Source organism: Alosa sapidissima, chromosome 6, assembly GCF_018492685.1.
Source record: "Alosa sapidissima isolate fAloSap1 chromosome 6, fAloSap1.pri, whole genome shotgun sequence".
In the NCBI taxonomy this organism is placed as follows: Eukaryota; Metazoa; Chordata; class Actinopteri; order Clupeiformes; family Clupeidae; genus Alosa; species Alosa sapidissima.
In genome coordinates, this window is record NC_055962.1 from 37,229,914 (window position 1) to 37,251,215 (window position 21,302).

General features: G+C 40.1%; 1 protein-coding gene across 1 annotated transcript; it reads right to left on the bottom strand.

Moving 5' to 3' along the window:
* Positions 1–5,083: 5,083 nt before the first annotated feature.
* LOC121712105 (protein unc-93 homolog A-like) lies at positions 5,084–15,599 on the bottom strand. Its single transcript, XM_042096089.1, has 4 exons — positions 15,491–15,599; positions 12,925–13,107; positions 5,526–5,657; positions 5,084–5,302 (listed from the first exon to the last, which is right to left on the bottom strand). The coding sequence occupies exons 1-4, from the start codon at positions 15,575–15,577 to the stop codon at positions 5,222–5,224; spliced, it is 483 nt and encodes a 160-aa protein (XP_041952023.1). The 5' UTR covers positions 15,578–15,599; the 3' UTR covers positions 5,084–5,221.
* Between the last annotated feature and the right edge of the window lie 5,703 nt (positions 15,600–21,302).

The window sequence follows — 21,302 nt, forward strand, 5'->3', positions numbered from 1 at the left end:
TTGGTGTGCATTCAGAGGGTGTCATAATGATCCTACACTTCCAATTTCGTGCAGTTTTGACTATGTTAGGTCACAGATACCTGCGATTACAACACCTCATTTTTACTTTTTTGTGTTTAACTAGGTGGCGCTATACATGAAATGAGTGATTATGGAATGGGTTGACATGGCCCCTTGAGGTCAACATACAAAAAAAATGGTCCTCCTAAACCTTACGGTTCTCGAGGTATTCACAGAAAACTGTGTCTGCCCTACCCTACTTTCGGGGGGTGCAGTCCAGCGGGGGGCTACAGATCAAAACGAAAAACGATGGTTCCATGCTATCCATATGTGGTTACATGCCCACCAAGTTTCGTCTACCCCGGTCTTTCAGTGTCCCGGGAATCCTTGACGGAAATTTGGACACGCTTCGCTGTGCGGCGGTCATAATAATAGCCTATACTTGGTTATGGTATGGTTATGGCAAAGATCCTTGATTACTAGCTCCGCTTTAACCCTCTCTGGTTATGGTAGGCTAATGGAAATTAGCTTTTGTCCAAAGCGACTTTCAAAATGGCATGGCATGACATTTATTCATTTAGCAGACAAGCGACTTACAAAATAAAACAATAGGCTACAGTAGGCTATGTTGTTAAAAAATAACAGTAGGATAGCCTATATCCTAAACAGTTTTAAAAAGTTGGTAAGACTAGGCTACATTTAGTAAAATAGCAATAATAATAATAATGTCAATACAATATCTACGATCAATAATGAAGATAAATGATAGCCTACCATAAATCTAAACCATAAAAATTATTGCCATGCACTTTAAAAACTATTCTGAACTTTTCTGTCTTTCTGGCAATTAAAAATGTAGGCTATCCTAACTGTAACAGTCTATGATATAGCAAGTAAGCATTGGGCCTTTCTGTAGGGCCACAATAGTAAATAGTAAATGACTACTTGCCATTGGTTTGTGTGTGCCATATGGCATCTGCCATTCCCCAAAGAGAGAGGAAGATGATGAAGACAGGCATCTGGTCTGGATGAGGTCTCCATACAAGTAGACCCATTATACAGGACAGGTTTGTCACTGCAGCGGTGTAAAGATAATTGAGAATAGCAGAGATATGTGAACCCATGGCTTATTAAAGCCTCTAGCCCTGAGTAAAACATATACAGCAATCTGAATGTATTGCTCAAGTGAAAATGTAAACAATTGCATTTTAGAGTGGCTGTATTATTCTTACCAAATGCAAACAGTACTTTTCTTCCAAATACACTGTACAGTCTATCTGTATTCTTTATACATGTGTGAGATTAGTTTCTTGCTGGGTCATATACTGTACATTTTAAATATATATATATATATATATATATATATATATATATATATATATATATATATATATTTTTTTTTTTTGGGGGGGGGGGGGCTTTTTTACACCTTTAATTTGACAGGACAGTGGAGAGTCACAGAAAGCAAGTGTGAGAGAGAGATGAGGTGCTGTGTGTATGTATTGTATATTTGAGTGCTCTTTTACCTGGCTTTGAACCGTGCTCGAGTATAAGAGAGGACAGGAGGTTGCCCCAAACATTGGATGACTGGTAGGCAAGAAACAAAATGCCAAAATATTGACAGATCACGTCTGGGCTTTTCCTCTTTTCTGCTTCTGCTTGCAGGCTGCCAGTGACAGTAATGGTGCTCATGGCGGTCCAGAGTGGAGATGCGCCTCAGCCTATAATTGCGGAAGTTGTGATCAAACTCATGGCGGGCCAGAGTGGAGATGCGCCTCAGCCTATAATTGCGGAAGTTGTGATCAAACTCATGGCGGGCCAGAGTGGAGATGCGCCTCAGCCTATAATTGCGGAAGTTGTGATCAAACTCATGGCGGGCCAGAGTGGAGATGCGCCTCAGCCTATAATTGCGGAAGTTGTGATCAAACTCGGCCTGAAACCAAAAGACATTATTAAAAGAAGGTGTCCTCGCACAAATTCAGGCCGCAACACACACAAGGCGAATCAAACTTCTCTAGCAGCATTAGCAAAATTCACAGACTAGGAGTCAGAGAAAAGGTTTTCAAACTTATGAAACGACAAAGTATGCTCTATGTTGGAATAACAGAAGTAAGCAGACTCCCTAAAAAGTAAATTGCGTTTAAAAACTTTGTACTATACGTACCATCCTGGAAAGAAGTTACCAAATGTGTAAATGACACGGCATCCATGCAGACAACAACAGTCCACTTGCAGCCCAGGTAGCTGATAGGTGTTGGACCTACAAACAAGGACAGAATCATCATTGAGTATGCGACACTCACTGATATCACACCCATCCCTTCCTCTGCATTCAGACTGCTCTGTGGAAAAATTTACAATTCAGACCTGACTCTCTTTTTGTTGGAACTTTACAGTTTTCCTTACTATACATGTAGGGTCAATTGAAAGTTGTGGGTACAATTCCCGGCTTCTACCGTTGTACCCTTGAGCAAGACACTTATATTAACCCCAAGTTGCTCCGGGGACAATGTGATCCCTTGTAATAGTTGACATATGTAAGTCACTTTGGACAACAGTGTCTGATAAATAAATAAATGTTATGTAAATTCTTAAAATAGAAATGAACTAATTAACTGCACATTATGTTAGCAAATCTATTTCAAGTTCGTAGTTGTTTATTTTACGATTCAGTGATGCTTTGCCATACAAAAAAAGCATTAAAGGAGAGATAAAGAAAGTAAAGTACATCAATTATAACAATTAGAATAATAAAATAAATAAAGAATAAAAACACTGGCAGAAGCCAAGGCGAGGATTTTTTTTATTTACTTAGGGACCGTTCGTTATTTATAAACGGGGTCACCGGAGGAAAATAGGGGAGGGTCATGTCTTTTTATTCTTTGTTAAGGGGAGGGTCACCTAACTTTTTTTTGTCTAGGAGGGAGGGTCACCCATCTTTTGTATTAATGAAAACAGCAAAAAATCAAAGTGGCTTGTTTGATTGTTGATTTCTGTCGCCATATAACGTTCTCTTTCGTTCCATAGCTCTGTCAACATTGAACAATGAAAATAAGGGAGATTTCCCGGGTTTTTCACGCAAAATGTCAACATTCGTCCCCATTAACGTTGGAAGGGTTGGAGCCACAAAGTAGCCTACTTTATTCACGCCTAACAGCCTATATCCATTTGGTCAACTTTATCCAGCCCTAAAAAGCTAAATTTAACTTTGGTTTACTTGTAGTTTACCGTGTAGCCTAACTTTAAACAGTGTGCATGCTTAACATACTTGTGCTTCATTCATCCACACATTCAGCTCCTAAAGTTTTGACAAGCATTTCTAATACCAATTGACCTCGTTCCTGCCCATCTCTAGCTTTGCTGTCTCCATCCTTTCTGTTTTTGTTGTTTACAAAAAAATATATAGTAGGCCTATTTATTGGTAACCAGCAACAAGTGCAATTTGTTAATCGCTGTCATTCTCTCTCTTGCCAACACAAATGTGTTACGTTCCAAGTAGCAGTGCGTAATTCTGCTTCATAAAGTTGAACAAATACATTTGGTCATATAAATAGCCAGTTTATGGTCTACAGTGTAGTTGGTAAGTTATGGTAGGCCAACTTGGAGTGAATATACGATTCTTTGTCTAGCCGAGTAGCCTGGCAGGTGCGCACGTAGGCATAGCCTACGGCCGAACACTGCAAGCGCTAATGAATCGTGTTCTCACGACAACCACGTCGTTAACTTAAATAGGCCTAGGTTAACATCACTCTGAGTTCGCATTCAAGCAAGCAAAATGATGATTTGAATAAATCTGTTTCTCTGGAAGGGCAAGGGGTAACAACAGGACAACACAGAGACAGGCCAGAATGCAGGACTAATGTTATGAGAGTATTACAGTAATATGGGATATTCTACGGGAAAATATTAAAACGGCAAGACAGCGGGGAAACGTTAAAATGATAAACCCGGAAAAAGTTGGCATGTTAGGTATTTGGTATTCGGTCCCTGTGATTATTTGTGAAATTGTGCAAACGGCCTTTTCAAGTCATTTGAGAAGGAAGGAGTGTAAGCTCCCAAATTGACGCTCGTCTGAGAAATTGAGTTTTGGATAATGTTCAGCTTCGGCAGCTTTACAATGACTGAGGAAGCCTAGAGACGAGTCCATAGCAACAAGTTCATGTGTTGAATTTGTTATTACCCAGTGTGCTTTGTTGAATGGTCTCAATGCTTTATTGTTTTATTTCATGTGAATACTTACTAGAGGAGTAACTTTTCTCGTTAGGCTAATGCAGTTGCAGGAAGTGTGCATTTAGTTTCCATGCTTATTGTGTTTCCACAACAATGTTAGTGAGTAAATCTACTGAAATGGCCACCATCTTGGTGAAGTGTGAGGTGTAAGATCAGAAAGCAGAGGTTGGTTTAAGGGCGGTAGCATAAGCTGATGTGTTTTCATAGCGCGTAAGAGCGTGGGCGGAAGACATCAACAATTAGTCAGGGAGGGTCATGTCATTTTTGAAAATGCTGCTGGAGGGTCGTTGGAAATTACATAGCAGACAGGGGAGGGTCATGCTACTTTTGATCGAAGCACTCAAAATCCCTCCGGTGATCCCGTTTATAAATAACGAACGGTCCCTTACTTTGACTTAATATTTTGCTTTAACACTTTGTCAAAATAATCAATCCTTTTTACTAGGACACCATAACGATGCCAAACACAAAGACAAGCCATTTTACCTGTAAGCTTTGGAGACTCCCTGTTGCTGTGAATGCACATGAGAATCCAATAGAAACCACTATGACATTTTTCAAGTTTCTCCCCATGTTTTTTGTTAATAAATAAATTCTTTATAATCTTGTAGATGTTGTTTCAAGTTGTTAAGATAAACATATAAAACAGAGTTCCGTCAGCCACCTTCAGGCAACGTTTTGCTTCACAACTGAAAAACTTCCTATCACTATTTGTGACTCAGTGTTCTGATAATCTATTAAATGAGTAACACCACTGTCAAAGTGATTGTTGATAGTGGTTAGACTGTAATGATTTGGCAGTTTCTTGAGAGGATCAAAGTTTATTGTGTAATACACAATGCAAGTTCAGCATATCTATCCTCAATTCCTGGTGTTGGGTTTTTGGACTCCTCATACTCAACAATACAGCACAGAGATACAGACAGCAGGACAGCCAAAAGCATGTACAGCTTAACATCCACGCAAAGGAAAGAACTGCAGACGAATGCGATCACATAGCCCACGGACTCCCAAAGACGATAGTTGGCAAATGCTGCCTCCTTCTGGCTATGAAAGAGAACTCCATAAAGGGCTGAAAATAAGTAGAAGGGTGTAAATTCAATGATTCCATTAGTTTTTTTTCTTTATACAGAACTGTTTTTAAACCTATGATTTAATTCAATAGGGCAGGAAGAGATAACCGTTTTGTATTTGACTCTGTTTTTACAGTATTGTTTTTGTTTTACTTTTATATAGAATTGGGTGAGAAAAATAAACAAAGGTATGAACACTTAGAGCAAAGTAAACAAAATTACCGTTGGTTTGTGTTTGCCACACGACATCTGCCATTCCCCACAGGCCACCGATAACAAAGAAGATGGGCAGCTGGTCTGGATGAGGCTTCCAGAGCAGAAGCACCAGGATACAGGAGAGTTGTGTGACTGCAGCTGTGACAGACATGCAGCTTCAATTATTGGCCAGTCAAGCTTAAAGGCATACTATGCAGTTTCAGGTATTTTTGGCACTCTAGAGCTTCCCTCAGTGTCACGATATATTAATAATTTGCAGTAAATAATAATACGAGAAATACTTGGCCTCTTCGCTAACTAGCACACAAAATACCATGTAGACTACTTCTGCCACCTCACCGGAAATTTTCTCCACTTTCTTGTGGATCTTGTTGAAACTTGTGGATAGGATAATAGATGGGTTATGAACTTGATTTGACAACGTTACCAAAACAGCCAACAATATATATGTTAATGTAAGATAGCTAACTAGCTCTCATCGTAGCTTGCTTATCTTGTTAAGCTAACTGTGTAGATGTGTCCTCACAAAAAGCTTATTTTCTAAAATGATTTGGAAAACTTCATCCCACAAATTAGTCAGAATTGGGTCCGCTTCATTGGCAATTAAAGGACAACTCTGGTCTAAGAACAACCTAGGGTTTATTTTTGGATGATAATGAGTAGGACTGTCAAAATAACGTGTTTATTTTGATTAATTAATTACAGAAATAATAATGCTTTAAAAACTTTAACACTGATTAATCACATTTTAGTGACATTTGACCCAGGGCAGTCTGGCTATCATGACTGAATGAGGCAGACGAGAAAGCACTGCTTTGAATGAAACATTTAGCCTATATGTTTTAAAAAGAACGCCCAGAGCAATACTGTTGACAGGAGCATCAATTTACTATTTCTGCAGTAAGGAATTCCGTTGCCTACCATAGCAGTTCTCAAGTAGTGTTAATTTTGTCACCTATTTTTAATTTAGTCTTAGTCTTAGTCTTGTGACGAAATGTCCTTTTTAGTCTGTCATATTTAGTCATTCAAATATCATTTTTGTTAGTCAAGTTTTAGTCGACTAAAACTCTCGTCATTTTAGTCTAGTTTTAGTCAAAAGAAAACTAAAGGCATCTTAGTCTTAGTCAGTTTTAGTCAACACATTTTAGTCTTTTTTTTTTATAACAAATTATTTCTGATTACCATTTGAGTCAAATAGTGTTTCACACATCTCAATTTTCCAACAATATTGTGTGTCCACAGGGCTACTCGTCTGTTATAATTACTCATTCTGATTTTTTGTCAGTCATTATGTTTACATGCACAGGTAAGTCGAGCTACAGTAGCTCGGCTAGGATTTGACCATAGACAGTAAAAGATTTGACTGGACCACTGTCATATTCGTAGACCAGTGTTTCTCAAAGTGTGGTCCGGGAATCACTGGTGGTCCGCAAGCTATCCCAAGTGGTCCGCGAGCAGACGTGGTAAAATATAATATATATGAGTTGTTTGCAATATTGAACCAACTTGTATGTAAAAACAGTTCTGCAACACTGTCTATGTAAGATATGCCAGTTTAAATCATACAGTATGAATCCACACAATAAGTAAAGTGCAAAGACAATAAGCAAGGTGGTTCAGTGAGTAAGCCTATAGTGTAGACTAATTATAGGCTACTGTTGAAGTAGGTCTAATCTTTTTTTTTTTTTGCTAGGGTTAGTTAAGTGGTCCTGAAACTGAAAAAGTTTGAGAAACACTGTGTTAATTTGTATGAGAGAAGCGTCAACTTCTGGGTATGTAGCATTGTGGCATAAAGCTTAGGTTGCTAACTCTGGCAGAAATCTCCATTGTTCTTGTTCCATGTAGTTTCGTGTTGCAGCCACAGGGTTGCAGCAACAGCACGTAGACTAGCCTACAGGAAAGCTGTTGCGTATGAACTCATTCGGAATATTTTGAAAACGTAACAGCTAGATATTCTGTCTTCTCATTTTGTAGATGAAAATGAAGAGAGATTTTATCTTAGTTTTTTATTTCATGCAAAACATTTTAGTCTCGTCTTTTTAGTGATGGGGACGAGACCGCCTATGCCGAGTCCGAGACAAGACCGAGTCTTTGAAGGGTCGAGACCGAGTCCGTTGGTTTTCAAATACAGTCGAGTCCGAGTCAAGACCGAGTCTTTGAGGAAGCAAGTCCGAGTCGAGACCAAGTCGAGACCAAGACCATAAAAACATGTCAGTTTTCATATTCATGATTTAATATCACCCCAATTAATAATCAACAGTTAGGCCCAGGCTTGGAATTTCACCATTTTAGGGGCAAGGCCACTTGGCCTTCAGTTGGGCATATTTGGTGGGGGGCACAAAGGCCACATGTCAGGGCACCAAGGCCACATGTCAGGGCACCAAGGCCAAAGCTAACTATACAGTAGTAGGCTATAAAAATAATCAAAGTTGTATTTAGCCTATTCACAGCAGTAGACCTGCATCACTGTATGAAACATTACAAAAACATGAAACATGACATATTACATAGAACTGTAAATCATCTGATCGTCTAATATTTAGATGTCTAGGCTATATTTAATATTTATATTTATTTTATATTTGGCCTGTTATGGAATCATGTATTGAACAATTTAAGCACAGCTCAGCTTTAAGAAACTCAAATAGCCTAGATGCATGCTTAGCATTTTTTGATCATTAAGACTCCTTTCACAAACTCTTACTCAGCTGTAGCCTATATCCTCTGATTTTAATATTTACCTATATCTAGGCAATATTTGTAACATTTATTTTGTATTTGGCCTGTTATGAAATCATGAAGAACGATTTAAACACATTTTGAAACCTAAAGACCAAAGTTGGAGACATGAATGTAGACCTTGCTGCAGATTACATTTTTAATTTAACCGGAATACTCTGGAACGGCTTACTTTACAGGGGACTGCTTTATTTCTGGTAAGGTCTGCTGTTTATTCTGATATATGGTTTGTCGTGTTGAACTAAGGGTTCGTGAAGTATTCCACCGAGATGAATGGGTAGGGGAGATGGGTATAGCACCTTATGTAGACGTTATGATTAAATTTAATTATATTATTTACTTTTCTCGCGAACCGTTCATCACAGCAATTAGCGGCTAACATCGTTTAAAAGCTGAGAAAAAGCTCTTTCATGTGATGTGATACATGTGTCTGTGTGATGAGTAGGCTTAACGATTGCGAGTAGGCTATTTCAACTGAGAAGAATGGGTGAGTTTGGACGCACTTTCTGTCTTGCCATACGCTGTCATTTTCTCCACTGTGTAAGACTGAATTAGTTTGCGCTGTGATGCTAAGATTATTTTGACAGGCTATAGGCTAAATAAAAATCGTTATTAAACGGACGCAAAGCAGAATATTGAAAGAAGGGGGCACCAAGGCCAACGCAAGGGGCAAAGACGTGGCTCTGTGAAATTTCATTTTCAGTTTTTTTTATATATGAACATAAAAAAATGCGCTGGTCTCGAGGACTCGTTCTGAAATTCCGAGTCCTTCTCTTCCCACTGTGGTCCGAGACCGAGTCAAGACCGAGTCTTTGAAGGAACAAGTCCGAGTCGAGTCCGAGAAAGCAGAAATCGGTCTCGAGACCGGTCTTGAGTCCGAGACCGGACTCGAGTACTACATCACTGCGTCTTTTTTCGTCAAAAATAATGCATCTTAAGATAGTCTTAGTCAGTGTTTCAGGACATTACTGCCGTCTCGTCATCGTCTCGTCTTAGTCATGAAAAAAAAGGTTGTTGACGAACACATTTCCTCTCGTCTCGTCTGACGAAATTAACACTACTCTCAAGTCTGAAGTAGCACCTCAATGCAAAACAATCCAGAGTTAAGCCTACGAGTTAGCACACCTCTTGATGATAATAATGCTAGCTGAGTTAGCACACATCTTGATGATAATAATGCTAGCCGCCAGCCTTGTCAAAGCTAACTTTGCTAACGTTTTGCTGAGCCTACCCTAACTAACCGACAAACTCCCTTAATAAATGGACTACATTTATTGCACACTTGAAAATAATTGTCTTCAAAAGTATGATGACGGTGGTTACATTTATTTCCATTCCAATAACTTCACAAACTACATTTCCATTCACACTGTGTAACTGTTTAGTTTAATTTCTTGAACTGCTCTATTTCTTATCCTGGACTGCCACCTCTCATTCACACAGAGCACCTTAGAGCACCTTACCTTACCTTACTATGCACAGAGAATCACAGGCTCAGTCCCTGCCTCAGTCATTGCAAGCGCCTCTGATTGATTAATCACCACTATGTGGATACTGTTTTTAGAATTGATTTAGATTAAGTGTTAGTTAGTATAATTTGTATTTGTCATTTGTATTTTAGTATATTTTTATATATTGTATTTAAGTTTAGTTAGTATAATTTGTATTTTAGTATATTTAGCATATTCTTTATCTTCTACTGTCCTTATTGCTTAGTTGTGTTTTTATATTATATACTTATATACTCTTTCTGCTGTTAGAGAATGTGTTTGTGTTGTCTGTATGCTGCTGAGACCTTGAATTTCCCCGGGATCAATAAAGTATAGATAGATAGATAGATAGATAGATAGATAGGAAGCAGAGTTCCAGTCCAATGTATGATGTCACTGGTATGAGGAGAACTTGCCACTTGTCTCTTAATAGTCTGAATGTGGCTAAGAGTGTGCTGCAAAATGTTTCTGTCTGCTGGCTCTTTGCCGCTGGTGTAATTTTTTTGTCAATATTATCCAGGAATACAGCAACCAGCAACATCGCCAAAACACCCACGCCTATAGAACAACAACAGCTGAAGTTATTGTATGCTCCACAAATGTCAGTAATCTGTGGAAATAATACTAGAAAAAACTAGCACATTTAATTTAGTGAAACCTGAAATTTCCACCTCTATATTGTACATTATAAACCTGTTACTGTGCATGTTTGGGTACATTTATCCAGTCATGTCATGCTGGCCTACCTACAGTACATAACAGCCCAAGAGTGTGTACTGTACACCAGTCTGTCGTTTGGCCTGGTGGTGGAATTTCCAGAAGAAACATCGGGGGCACCACAGCTGTCCACTCCACAGAACAGTAAATCATCACCTGTGCTGTTCACTAAAGAAAGAAAAAAAACTTTGACCTTGACCTTGACCTTATGACCCTGTCAGCATGAAATTGCTAAGGCCAAGAAATAGTCGATGTGATTAGACAACAGTGGAGACATACATTTAAGGAATTTAACTATTTTTTTTCACCACATGAACAGACACCTTAAATCATACCCATAATCTTAAACAGTATCACAGTGCTCTCAGTGTGACATTTTTGCTGTATTTTGATATTGTATGCTTTTTTACTTCAGAGCGTGGCCGTGTAAAGGTTAATTTGTATGTCAGCAGCATGACATCATAAAGTTAATAATATGTTCACAATAATGTGTAGACTGCCATGAAATCTCAGGGGAAAACATATATTTAAAATACGTTTTTCAAATACAAAATACTATTTTGTAATTTGTATTTATTAAGATAATGAAAATGCCTTTGTATTTTGTATCAAAATACTTCATTGTTGTGTATTTTTGTATTTTCAAAATACTGATATACTACTAGTAAATAAAATACTTTCTGTGAAACACTGTGATGACATCTATCTAACTATCTATAAAGCACAACATCTCTGTCTCTGTCTGTCTGTGGTACCCTTGCATGGTCAAGCCCCTCTGCTTCAGAGAGTTTATTTTCCTTTGCTGGACTGATTTGTCTAGACTTTAAATTTGTCTATGTATAAATATTTAAATATCTAAATATTTCAGTGCTATGGTAACTTGAAGATACCTCAAACAAGGACATTTCCAATTTTGCACATTTTAAATAAGAAATGATTGATAATGTCATAATAATTGGCTTAACTGATTGGATGGTATTAATGTGGCAACCTGATTTTTTCTTTTTACTTTTTTTTATTTACATTGATAGAGGTTGTGCACACACCAGTTTCAGGTGTATACAAAATTATTCATCTGTGATGAAATGTTAAATAGCTTAAATTTCTAAATAAGTCATCCATTTGGATTGTTTGTCTTTGAATTATTGTCACTGATTCATAGTGGGCAATCTATTACGCCAACTGGCTGGGAAGTGCTACAGTTGTGAAGTCGGCATTCCTGTTGCTGTGAAACAGTACATCTCTAAACTCAAACAGTAGACTAACAGTCAATAAAAGTGGACTGTCAGAGCAGATACTAAAAGCCATGCCGAGTGTCCTGTTCGCTTTTAAACTTTCTATCACATTTGGTGCCTCTGCCTAGCCACATAGCCTGGCCTCATCTCATTGAGCTTGGGTCTGGGAAATACACATTCATTTTCTCGTATTTGAGACGTGGTTTGCGAATGCTCAGAGCCATTTATTGGTTGCTACGTATGTCTATCAAATGGGTCTGTATGTAGTAGGACCCTAGTAGTAGTAGGGTTGCCGTGGCCCACTGGTCAGCACTCTGGACTTGGAACCGGAGGGCAGCCGTGGCCCACTGGTCAGCACTCTGGACTTGTAAACGCAGGGTTGCCGGTTCGAGCCCCGACCAGTGGGCTGCGGCTGAAGTGCCCTTGAGCAAGGCACCTAACCCCTCACTGCTCCCCGAGCGCCGCCATTGTAGCAGGCAGCTCACTGCGCCGGGATTAGTGTGTGCTTCACTTCACTGTGTGCCGTTTGTGTTTCACTAATTCACCGATTGGGTTAAATGCAGAGACCAAATTTCCCTCACGGGATCAAAAAAGTATATATATACTTATATACATCATTGCCATTGACTGTTTGACTCTGTAGAAGACACATGGGCGTCGAAAGGTTAGTCAGTTTGCACAAATAAAAATATGTTAAGCATTGAGTGCTCCGGTCCTGCTCCTTGGCTCTTGTTAGACGTAACTCATAATCGCTTCAGTGGGTCATCATCGTCTTGCTGTCCCCCCTCCGTTCTGTGATTGGTTGCTTTGTTGAGGTGAAAATCGGGTCCATGGAATCCATCCAATCGTAAATGTGTTAAAGTTATGTACTTTAAAGAACATTTCGAGCGATCACATAGCCTACGTTCAATGTTGCAATATTATCAGAAGGCCCTATGTGCAATTGGCTTTTGAGTAGGATCTTATTTGTTTGTATTGTAGCCTATGCAACTATTCTATTTAACACTGTGTGCTAGTCTATTGAACACTATAGGCTATGACCACTATGTCCTTGCACTATTTTCCCCCATGATCATATTGTTTCAGTTATCCAAAAGGCTCGAAGGATAACAACACCCCCCCCCCTTTATAGTGCCGATTTACCCTCTTTTTATGAACATTTATGAGCCCAACAGGTGTGTTGCACTTCATGTCAATTATTAAATTATACAATTCAAAGCTTACCAGCTTGGATAAAAAATGTCGTACGGTGTACACCACATTGCATGCCATCCCAGCAAAGATGGTCCATTTGCATCCCAGGTACCTGATGGCTGTTGGGGTGATGAACATGGAGGACAGGATGATGGAGGAAAAGGTCACGCTGTTGGAGGCCAGACCCATGCCTTCATCAGCATTCAGGCTGCTCTGTAGCAAACGCAAAACATGGGCACCTGTATGTTCTAGTGATGCAATGAGACACTCAACTCACAATTCGGTACGATTTACAATTTTAAGTTCACAGATCACAAATATTTTCTTTATAGAAACTAAAGGGAACACAACCCATCACCTTGTCTTATCTGTCCCTGATGAGGCTTACATTAGAATAATCTTTTGACCAATTGTTGAACGTTGAACAAGTGAAATCAAAAGCAGATTACGCCCTATTCTGTTCAAAAAATGTATCACGATTACTTTTTTTTATCTCAACCAGCTTGACACATTTGTATCATTTTGTAACCGATTCACGGCGCATCGTTACATATTTAATATGTTCAAGTAAGGTCTTTCCCAAAAACATAGTACCTTTAATTCAATGAATCATATTGCCTTTCATCACATGATGGATTTCACCACACAAGAGGCGCTTCAGAATCAGAATTTAATTTGATATTGAACAGTACAATGAAATTAAAAAGATCAGTTTAAAGTGCATTTGCAACATAAAAAGGACATAAAACTTGAAGCCAACCTACCACATTCACGCAGTGACCTGATTGGAAAGCTAAAGTCCTTGATGCATTAAATTATTGCACCTCAGATGTAAAAACAGAATAAATAAGGGAGGTGCTAAAACAAATAAACAGTCAGGACGGAATGATGATAAATGCTCTGGCAGTGGGGAGGGGATTAGTGCTTATTTGAGTTCAACATGGTTATTGCCCTGGGGATAAAGCCATGGTTATTGGTTATTATGGGATAAAGCTGTTTTGGAGTCTGTTGGTTCTGGATTTGATGCACCTGTAGCGCCTCCCAGAGGGCAACAGGTCAAACAGATGTTGGCATGGGCAGAGACTTTCTAATGAGACACAACACTCAAAGAATCTCCCATAGAAAAGTATGAGGTTAGTTCGTAATGCAAACATGGCAGTCGTCTACACATATTACACCCCTTCCGCTGTCAAAAGTTGACATGTGAATATGTCATGCCAATCATGTGGTATGTTGTGAGTACATCATGCCAATCATAGATATTAGAAAGCTAGATACCACATTGGGCTCCAGATCGTACGTAAATAGCGACACCATCTTGGTGGGGGCAGCAATCACTGGAGGGCAATGGAGAAGCATGTGACTCTGACTGGAAAGCAGACAGGTGTCTCTGATTGCCAACAAGTGTTGCCTATAGACAGTAAAGGTGTTGCCCCCAGCAATATAGACCCCCACCTAATAGAACTCGCCGGACAATGCTGTAGCTTTCAAATAAGGTGCCAATCAAGTGTTGTGATTGTGCAGCTGGAGAGAGATTGATGGGTCTTGATTTGTGAAGCATTGTGCACATGCAATTCTACCCCAAATAGATGCCAGGTAAGTGCCCAAAAAGCATTGCAATATGGCCACCGAGTGGAGGGACTTGCCTAAAAGGACTTTTGCATGAGTTTGAAATGACTGATGATGTTTCTCGCTCTTCTGAGACAGGGACAGTTCAACAGAGATGTAGGTGCCAAGAGGTTTTTACCCTCTCTACACAGATACCATTGATGTAGAGAGGTCGGCTATGTACTTTCTGAAATCTAGGATGATTTCTTTGGTTTTGATAGTGTTTAGTATCAGGTTGTTGGCCGAGCACCACTCCATCAGTGGTGGACCTCGTTCTTGAGTTCGCTTCCCAAGGTAGGTGGAAGTGCAATCATGTTTTACACAATTAGGCGTCAGCTTTCCAGCTGATTTATATTGGCCTTTCCGTGTCTAACATAGGTTAGCTCCAAAAAATGGCCATGCTAGGCCATAAACAAAGATAACGTACCTAAATTTAGGTCAGCCTGCTGTGTAGTCTGAGGCGAGAGGTTTGTCATTAATTCAGTCTCCTTATTTCAGTTTCCTTATTTTACCTGTCACAGGCCGACTCTACTAGCCTGACGAGCCAGGCCCACATTAAAATGTAGGGTCTGGGCACTCACTATTGGCAGTGCTCAGTCCGAGGGGCGGGATAATCGGTTGCCTTTCAAATTCCCTCTGCACGCAATAGGACAGCGGCAGCGTTATGAGTCCCATGTGTTTTCCCACCACTTTTGCCAACTTAAAAAAAAGCTTAACTCGTGTCACGCTGTTCGCCAACAGCAACATTCATTTTCTTTGTTTTCAAGTAGCAGGGAATTCAAGCCAAACTGTTGCAACTCTGCCATCAATCATTATGTTAAGCTCGCCTACACGATTTGATTGGCCTGATAGAAGTTTCATTTTTCCAGTTCACAAGCCAACAGAGAGTTGCTAAGACTAACCCTGCCAGCAATTGCATCTAGATTTCTAGGCTACGACCCTACAGTATATTGAAATAAAAGGCTCAATGTGTTAAACACAGTCTTACCTGCAGATTGAGCAGACTTCCAGTAGCAGTGAATAAAAGCAAAAATCCAAATGAAACCACCACAACATTTTTCATGTGCCGCCCCATTTTAACAGATTATCAGCCTGGTTCTCTGGTCTGCCGTAACTATTGTGAGCAAAGTAACTGTGCTTGCTGTGATTTCCCAGCGGTGAACCTTTGTCCTCATTGTCAAGATTAACTCATTGAATGCTTAAATACAGTTACACGAGTAGTTGATTAAAATGTCTACGGTCAAACAACATGAAACGTGGCGATTTTCCAAGCGAATAAACAGGAGAACTACAATGTTTGGCGCAATAGCACTTTAGCGTAGTAATATTAATCAACACCTAATTGTAGATCCTATCCACCACAGAGTATAGAATCCATGCTTGATCGACCCCTCAGCCTCCCCCTCCCCTCTAAGTGAGAGAGAGGCACACACACACACACACACACACACACACACCGCGCCGCCTGTACTTCCTGCGGAAACTCAGGCGAGCAAGTGCTCCACCAGCCATCATGACCACATTCTACCGAGGCACCATTGAGAGCATCCTCTCCAGCTGTATCGCTGTGTGGGGCGGAAGCTGCACTGAATACAACAGGAAAGCCCTGCAGCGCATAGTGAACACAGCTGGAAGGATTATTGGTGCTTCACTCCCCTCCCTGAAGGACATTTACACCACCCACCTCACCCGCAAGGCGACCAAAATTGTGAGTGATGCAAGTCACCCCGCTCACAATCTGTTTGATCTACTGCCCTCTGGGAAGAGGTACAGAAGCCTGCGCTCCCGCACTACCAGACTCACCAACAGCTTCATACACCAAGCTGTAAGGATGCTGAACTCTCTCCCCCCTCTCCCCCCTCCACCCTCAGCTACATAACATCCTGGACATTGGACCCAAAATGGCCGCCTGCACTACTCCACTTGCACACTTGCACACTTGTACACTTTACAACTTGGTGTTGTTGTCCTGAAAACACAACACTTCTGCTGCTCTTACATAACTTGCACCACTATGCCACTTTCTTTCTTACTTAGGTCAAACAGAACTACCCAAGCCTTTTATTGGCCTGACTTTGCACTAGTATTTTATTGACTGTCTATGCAAAATTTCAACCAAATTTTGCTGCTCTTATTTTTTCATTATTATATGTGCCCTCTTATTTACTTACTTTTTTGTTTACTTGAATGTTATGTTTGTCTGTGGACCTAAATTGGCAAAATATGTCTTGTCTTCACCGTGGGATAGTGAGAAACGTAATTTCGATCTCTTTGTATGTCTGGAACATGTGAAGAAATTGACAATAAAGCTGACTTTGACTTTGACTTTTGACACACTAGAGATGCGCTGATAGGCTATTATTTCAACCATAACTGCATAGCAAAACTCATCATCCATCCGCCATCCATCAGCACCAACGTTTTTTGACCAATTTTCAAAACAGCACCCGCCACCATCCGCTGGTTGTTTTAATGTAGCCTATGGGTGATGCAGCGCTGCTGATGTGAGGCTAGAAAGCTCTTGCCGGTTCTAGAAAGACTGATCCAATGCAGCAAATATATTAAAAGGCTAAAGTCCTACATTGGTAGCCTGGCAGGCCATCCTATATCATTGAAATGTATAGTCTGGAATCGAGCCATTCACCTCGCTTAATCCAAGGGGCGGGCAGAGAATTGTCTTTCAAACTGCCTAGGCATGCAATAGGCCAGCGCTACGACCATATCCGTATCTGGTCGGCAAAACGGCAAATACATCCTTCTTCGAAAGGAATGACTTAAGTGCATTGTGTTGCTCAACTGTCAAAGAAAAGCACAAGTCCAACTCCTCCAAAGTTGACGCCAACACCGATTCAAACAACCGCTCTTCGTTCGCCATAGCCACCTTCCTTGTTGTTCACCGTCGCAGGACTGTCGTTATCCTGTTAAGCCTGCCTTAAGACTCTCTAACAAAATAGAGCGCTGTGATTGGATAACATCGACGGTGTTAGCCAATAGAAATTCATATGGTTTGCTACTAGACGTACAGGCTGAGCAAATTAATTTGCCACCGCTAGGGTGCGTCTAGATTTCTAGGCTACTACATTGGCTATGTTGTAGCCTATCCCCAGAATATCAGCAGCAAACTCAGTCTCTGTCTCGCAAAACAGTCTCCAAATAAAACGCACATCTTTGTTTGTGCATGTTGCCTATTCTGCCAGCTTGTGCAAATTTATCATCCAAAATGCTTGATTGCTAAATTTTCATGTTCCACATCAGCATTTTTGTTCAGTGAATCTTTTGTAAATTGCTTTACAATTACCGTCGGGCCTATAGGCCTACTGCTTGGCTTGCCTCAGCTTCGGTCTCATCCTTTTACAATTGCATCATTGTAATAAAAAACGCAATTTGCCACATAATTTCAACATGCTGCTGACCCACTAATTAATGCCTATTGTACTTTATTTTTTTGCAAAAAGAAAGAAATCCTTGATAAAATAACAAGTCATTCACATTATAGGCTACTTTACGCACTGTCATGTCAGGGTGACACTATGACAAGCTTGTTCTGAAGACTCCCATTCATTTTGACTGCACGGGAAGAGATCGCGTCTTTTTCAGACAGACAGCGCAATTAATTTTATACCAGCAGTCCAATCGGACTAAACGCCTCGATATTAAAGAAACGCCGACTCCATTCATTCTGAAAGTCCACTGCCCAACAGTGCAACGTGCATGTTCACATTTTTAGTAACAACCGCCAACTTGCTTGCTTGCCTTACACATCTAAGTTTTCCGACTACTTTTCTTACCTTCTTTTTCCGTTGGATGTTATAGAGTTTGTAGAAGTTTTAGCTCTTACGTTCTGAACATCTCGCACTGCCATCGCCCAATGTCATTTCTGAGTCATATCACTCTCTGTCTCTCTTTTAAATGCCTATTCCCTGAATGGTAGGCTACAATTACTAGTGTTTTATATATAGGCTAATATCGAAACAAAATAACCCAGCCATCTAGGATATAACACAGGTTGAAGTCAATGTGAAGTTGGTTCTGTTTAGGGAGGTGAATGTGTGTAAACATCTGTAGATGATTCAGAAATGGCATCGGAAGACAAGGAGTGAATAGTGGCAAGAGGCAAGCCGAAGGCTGCTGACAGGGCCCGACGCTATTGTAAAGCAATTTACAAAAGATTCACTGAACAAAAATGCTGTTGTGGCAGACATGTGGACTCGAGTCACATGACTTGGACTCGAGTCAGACTCGAGTCATGATTTTAATGACTTCAGACTTGACTTGATAAAATTCGGCATGACTTGCGACTCGACTTGGACTTGAATACTATTCACTTGAGACTTGACTCGGACTTTGCCTCTTTGACTTGTGATGACTTGACATGTCTCGAATCAAAAACTAAATTTCCTGATCGTGGACCAGTCACCCCACAGACGCTTTCCCGCGACTAAAAAAAAATAGCGGAGACAAGCGGCCAGAGCACAGTACAGTACTGCCGCTACCCCCACACGCGTTACGCGTTGTGTAGGGCACCAAGAGACAGAGGAAGGACCAACATTTAGCCAATCACTAGTAGCTTTACTGCAAACTGATTTGCACTCTTGTTAGAGAACGTTTAATGTCAAAAAGCACCAACAGCATGTTACATAAAGTTGATACTTTTCGAGTCCTCTCCATTAAGATCCAATTTGAACTTATGCTAGCCTACTGCATTTAACTGAGAACGCATCCAAGCACGCACAAGAGGGAGAGAAAATGAGTAGGTTCCAGCTGGCTTGTCATTGTTGATGATGATTGATATCTTCTTTTAAATATAAGAAACATATAAAAGGAAATCGTGAAGGCAACAAATACGAGATTAGAGGAGATTGTGAATTATCCGGTTCTCACTAGCCTACTGTACTGTTATAAACTATGAGATCCAGGTCACTATGACATAGCTGCACTCACTGTGATTTGGAAAGTGGACAAGAATATTATGAAGAGTTGTCTTAGCCTTGTGTAATGGAACTGGTCTTAATAGTCTTGAAGTATTCAATAATTTATTTACATGAAGCACATGATATGCCGATTGAAATACATTTCACTCAGCTACTGTAGCTAGGTGGCTACTGGCTACCAGGCTCATAATTCACTTTTAATTGCAAACAGAAAATGTCAAGCAAGCATCATGTCATACATGCTTCTCTTTCCAAGGGAATGAAAGCTGTTTGTGCCAACTTAATATCATGCTTATCATTGTTAATATTGTGCTATACATGTGGCACAAACAATGTTTGAGTTTGTGGACTAGCCATAGGCTATATTTGAACGGAGCTGGTAAAAAAAGGATCATTATGAGAACGTGTGACACAATGGGCTTAAAGTGACAGTGCACCATTTACAAATGAGATAAACAGCATCAAATGTGTAGTATTTCTTAAGAAATGAATACTTTAAAACAAAATTACTGTCATTATTATCTTTTAAATAATATAAAAGTGTTGACCTTGGCTTCCCTTATGAGTCGCCACTGCCAGACAGCCTAATAAATTGTTTGCAGGCAAATCTGTGGCCTAGCACAGTGAACTGCCATCAGTCAAATTATTACTCATCCTTACAGTGGGCTCCGCAATTTGGAAAAACAATATATATATTTGCAGCTGTGCTGAGTGTTATGTAGCTATCCATTTACAGATTACACAGGTATGCGCATGCATATGTCGTAAAAGATTACAAGACAGAAACATTGAACATATTTTAATCTGTATTTATAAACAAAAAATACTGTGGATTAGATGGAAGTGCTAAAATTATGATCGATAGTCTAATAATGGCATTATTAAGTGAAGAGTACCTGATGACTTGTTCAGGACTTGAAAAAGATTGGGACTTGGACTTGGACTCGACTTGGCTTTGATGTGACTTGGACTTGGACTCGACTTGCCCTTCTCTGTATTTACTTGGGACTTGACTTGGACTTGACTGCTAAGACTTGGGACTTACTTGTGACTTGCCAAACAGTGACTTGGTCCCACCTCTGTGTGGTACATGAAAATTTAGCTAAAAATGTGGAGAATGCAATCAAGCATTTTGGATGATATATTTGCACAAGCTGGCAAAATAGGCAACATGCCGATGTGCGTTTTATTTGGAGACTGTTTTGCGAGACAGTGACCGAGTTTGCTGCTGATATTCTGGGGATAGGCTACAACATAGCCAATGTAGGACTTTAGCCTTTTAATATATTTGCTGCTTTGGATCAGTCTTTCTAGAACAGGCAAGAGCTTTCTAGACTCACGTCAGCAGCATCACCCATACATTAAAACAACCTACGGATGGTGGGCGGGTGCTTTTTTGAAAATTGGTCAAAAAAACTTTGGTGCTGATGGATGGCGGATGGATGATAAGTTTTGCTATGCATGTGCCTCTCTCTCACTCAGAGGGGAGGGGGAGGCTGAGGGGTCGATCAAGCATGAATTCTATACTCTGTGGTGGATAGGATCTACAATTAGGTGTTAATTAATATTACTACACTAGGTCGAAGTACTCCAAAGTGCTATTGCGCCAAACATTGTAGTTCTCCTGTTTATTCGCTTGGAAAATCGCCACGTTTCATGTTGTTTGACCATAGACATTTTAATCAACTACTCGTGTAACTGTATTTAAGTCGGGAAAACGTGGATGTTTTTGATTACTTCTACGTCTGGCTACGTCTGAGCACGCTAGCATAGCAACATGCTAACACATTCGCGCTGTGCACCAGAGCGCTTGAGTGCACGTACCGACACGGGAGAGGTATGACTCAACTCGTGAAAGTTAAGGTAAGA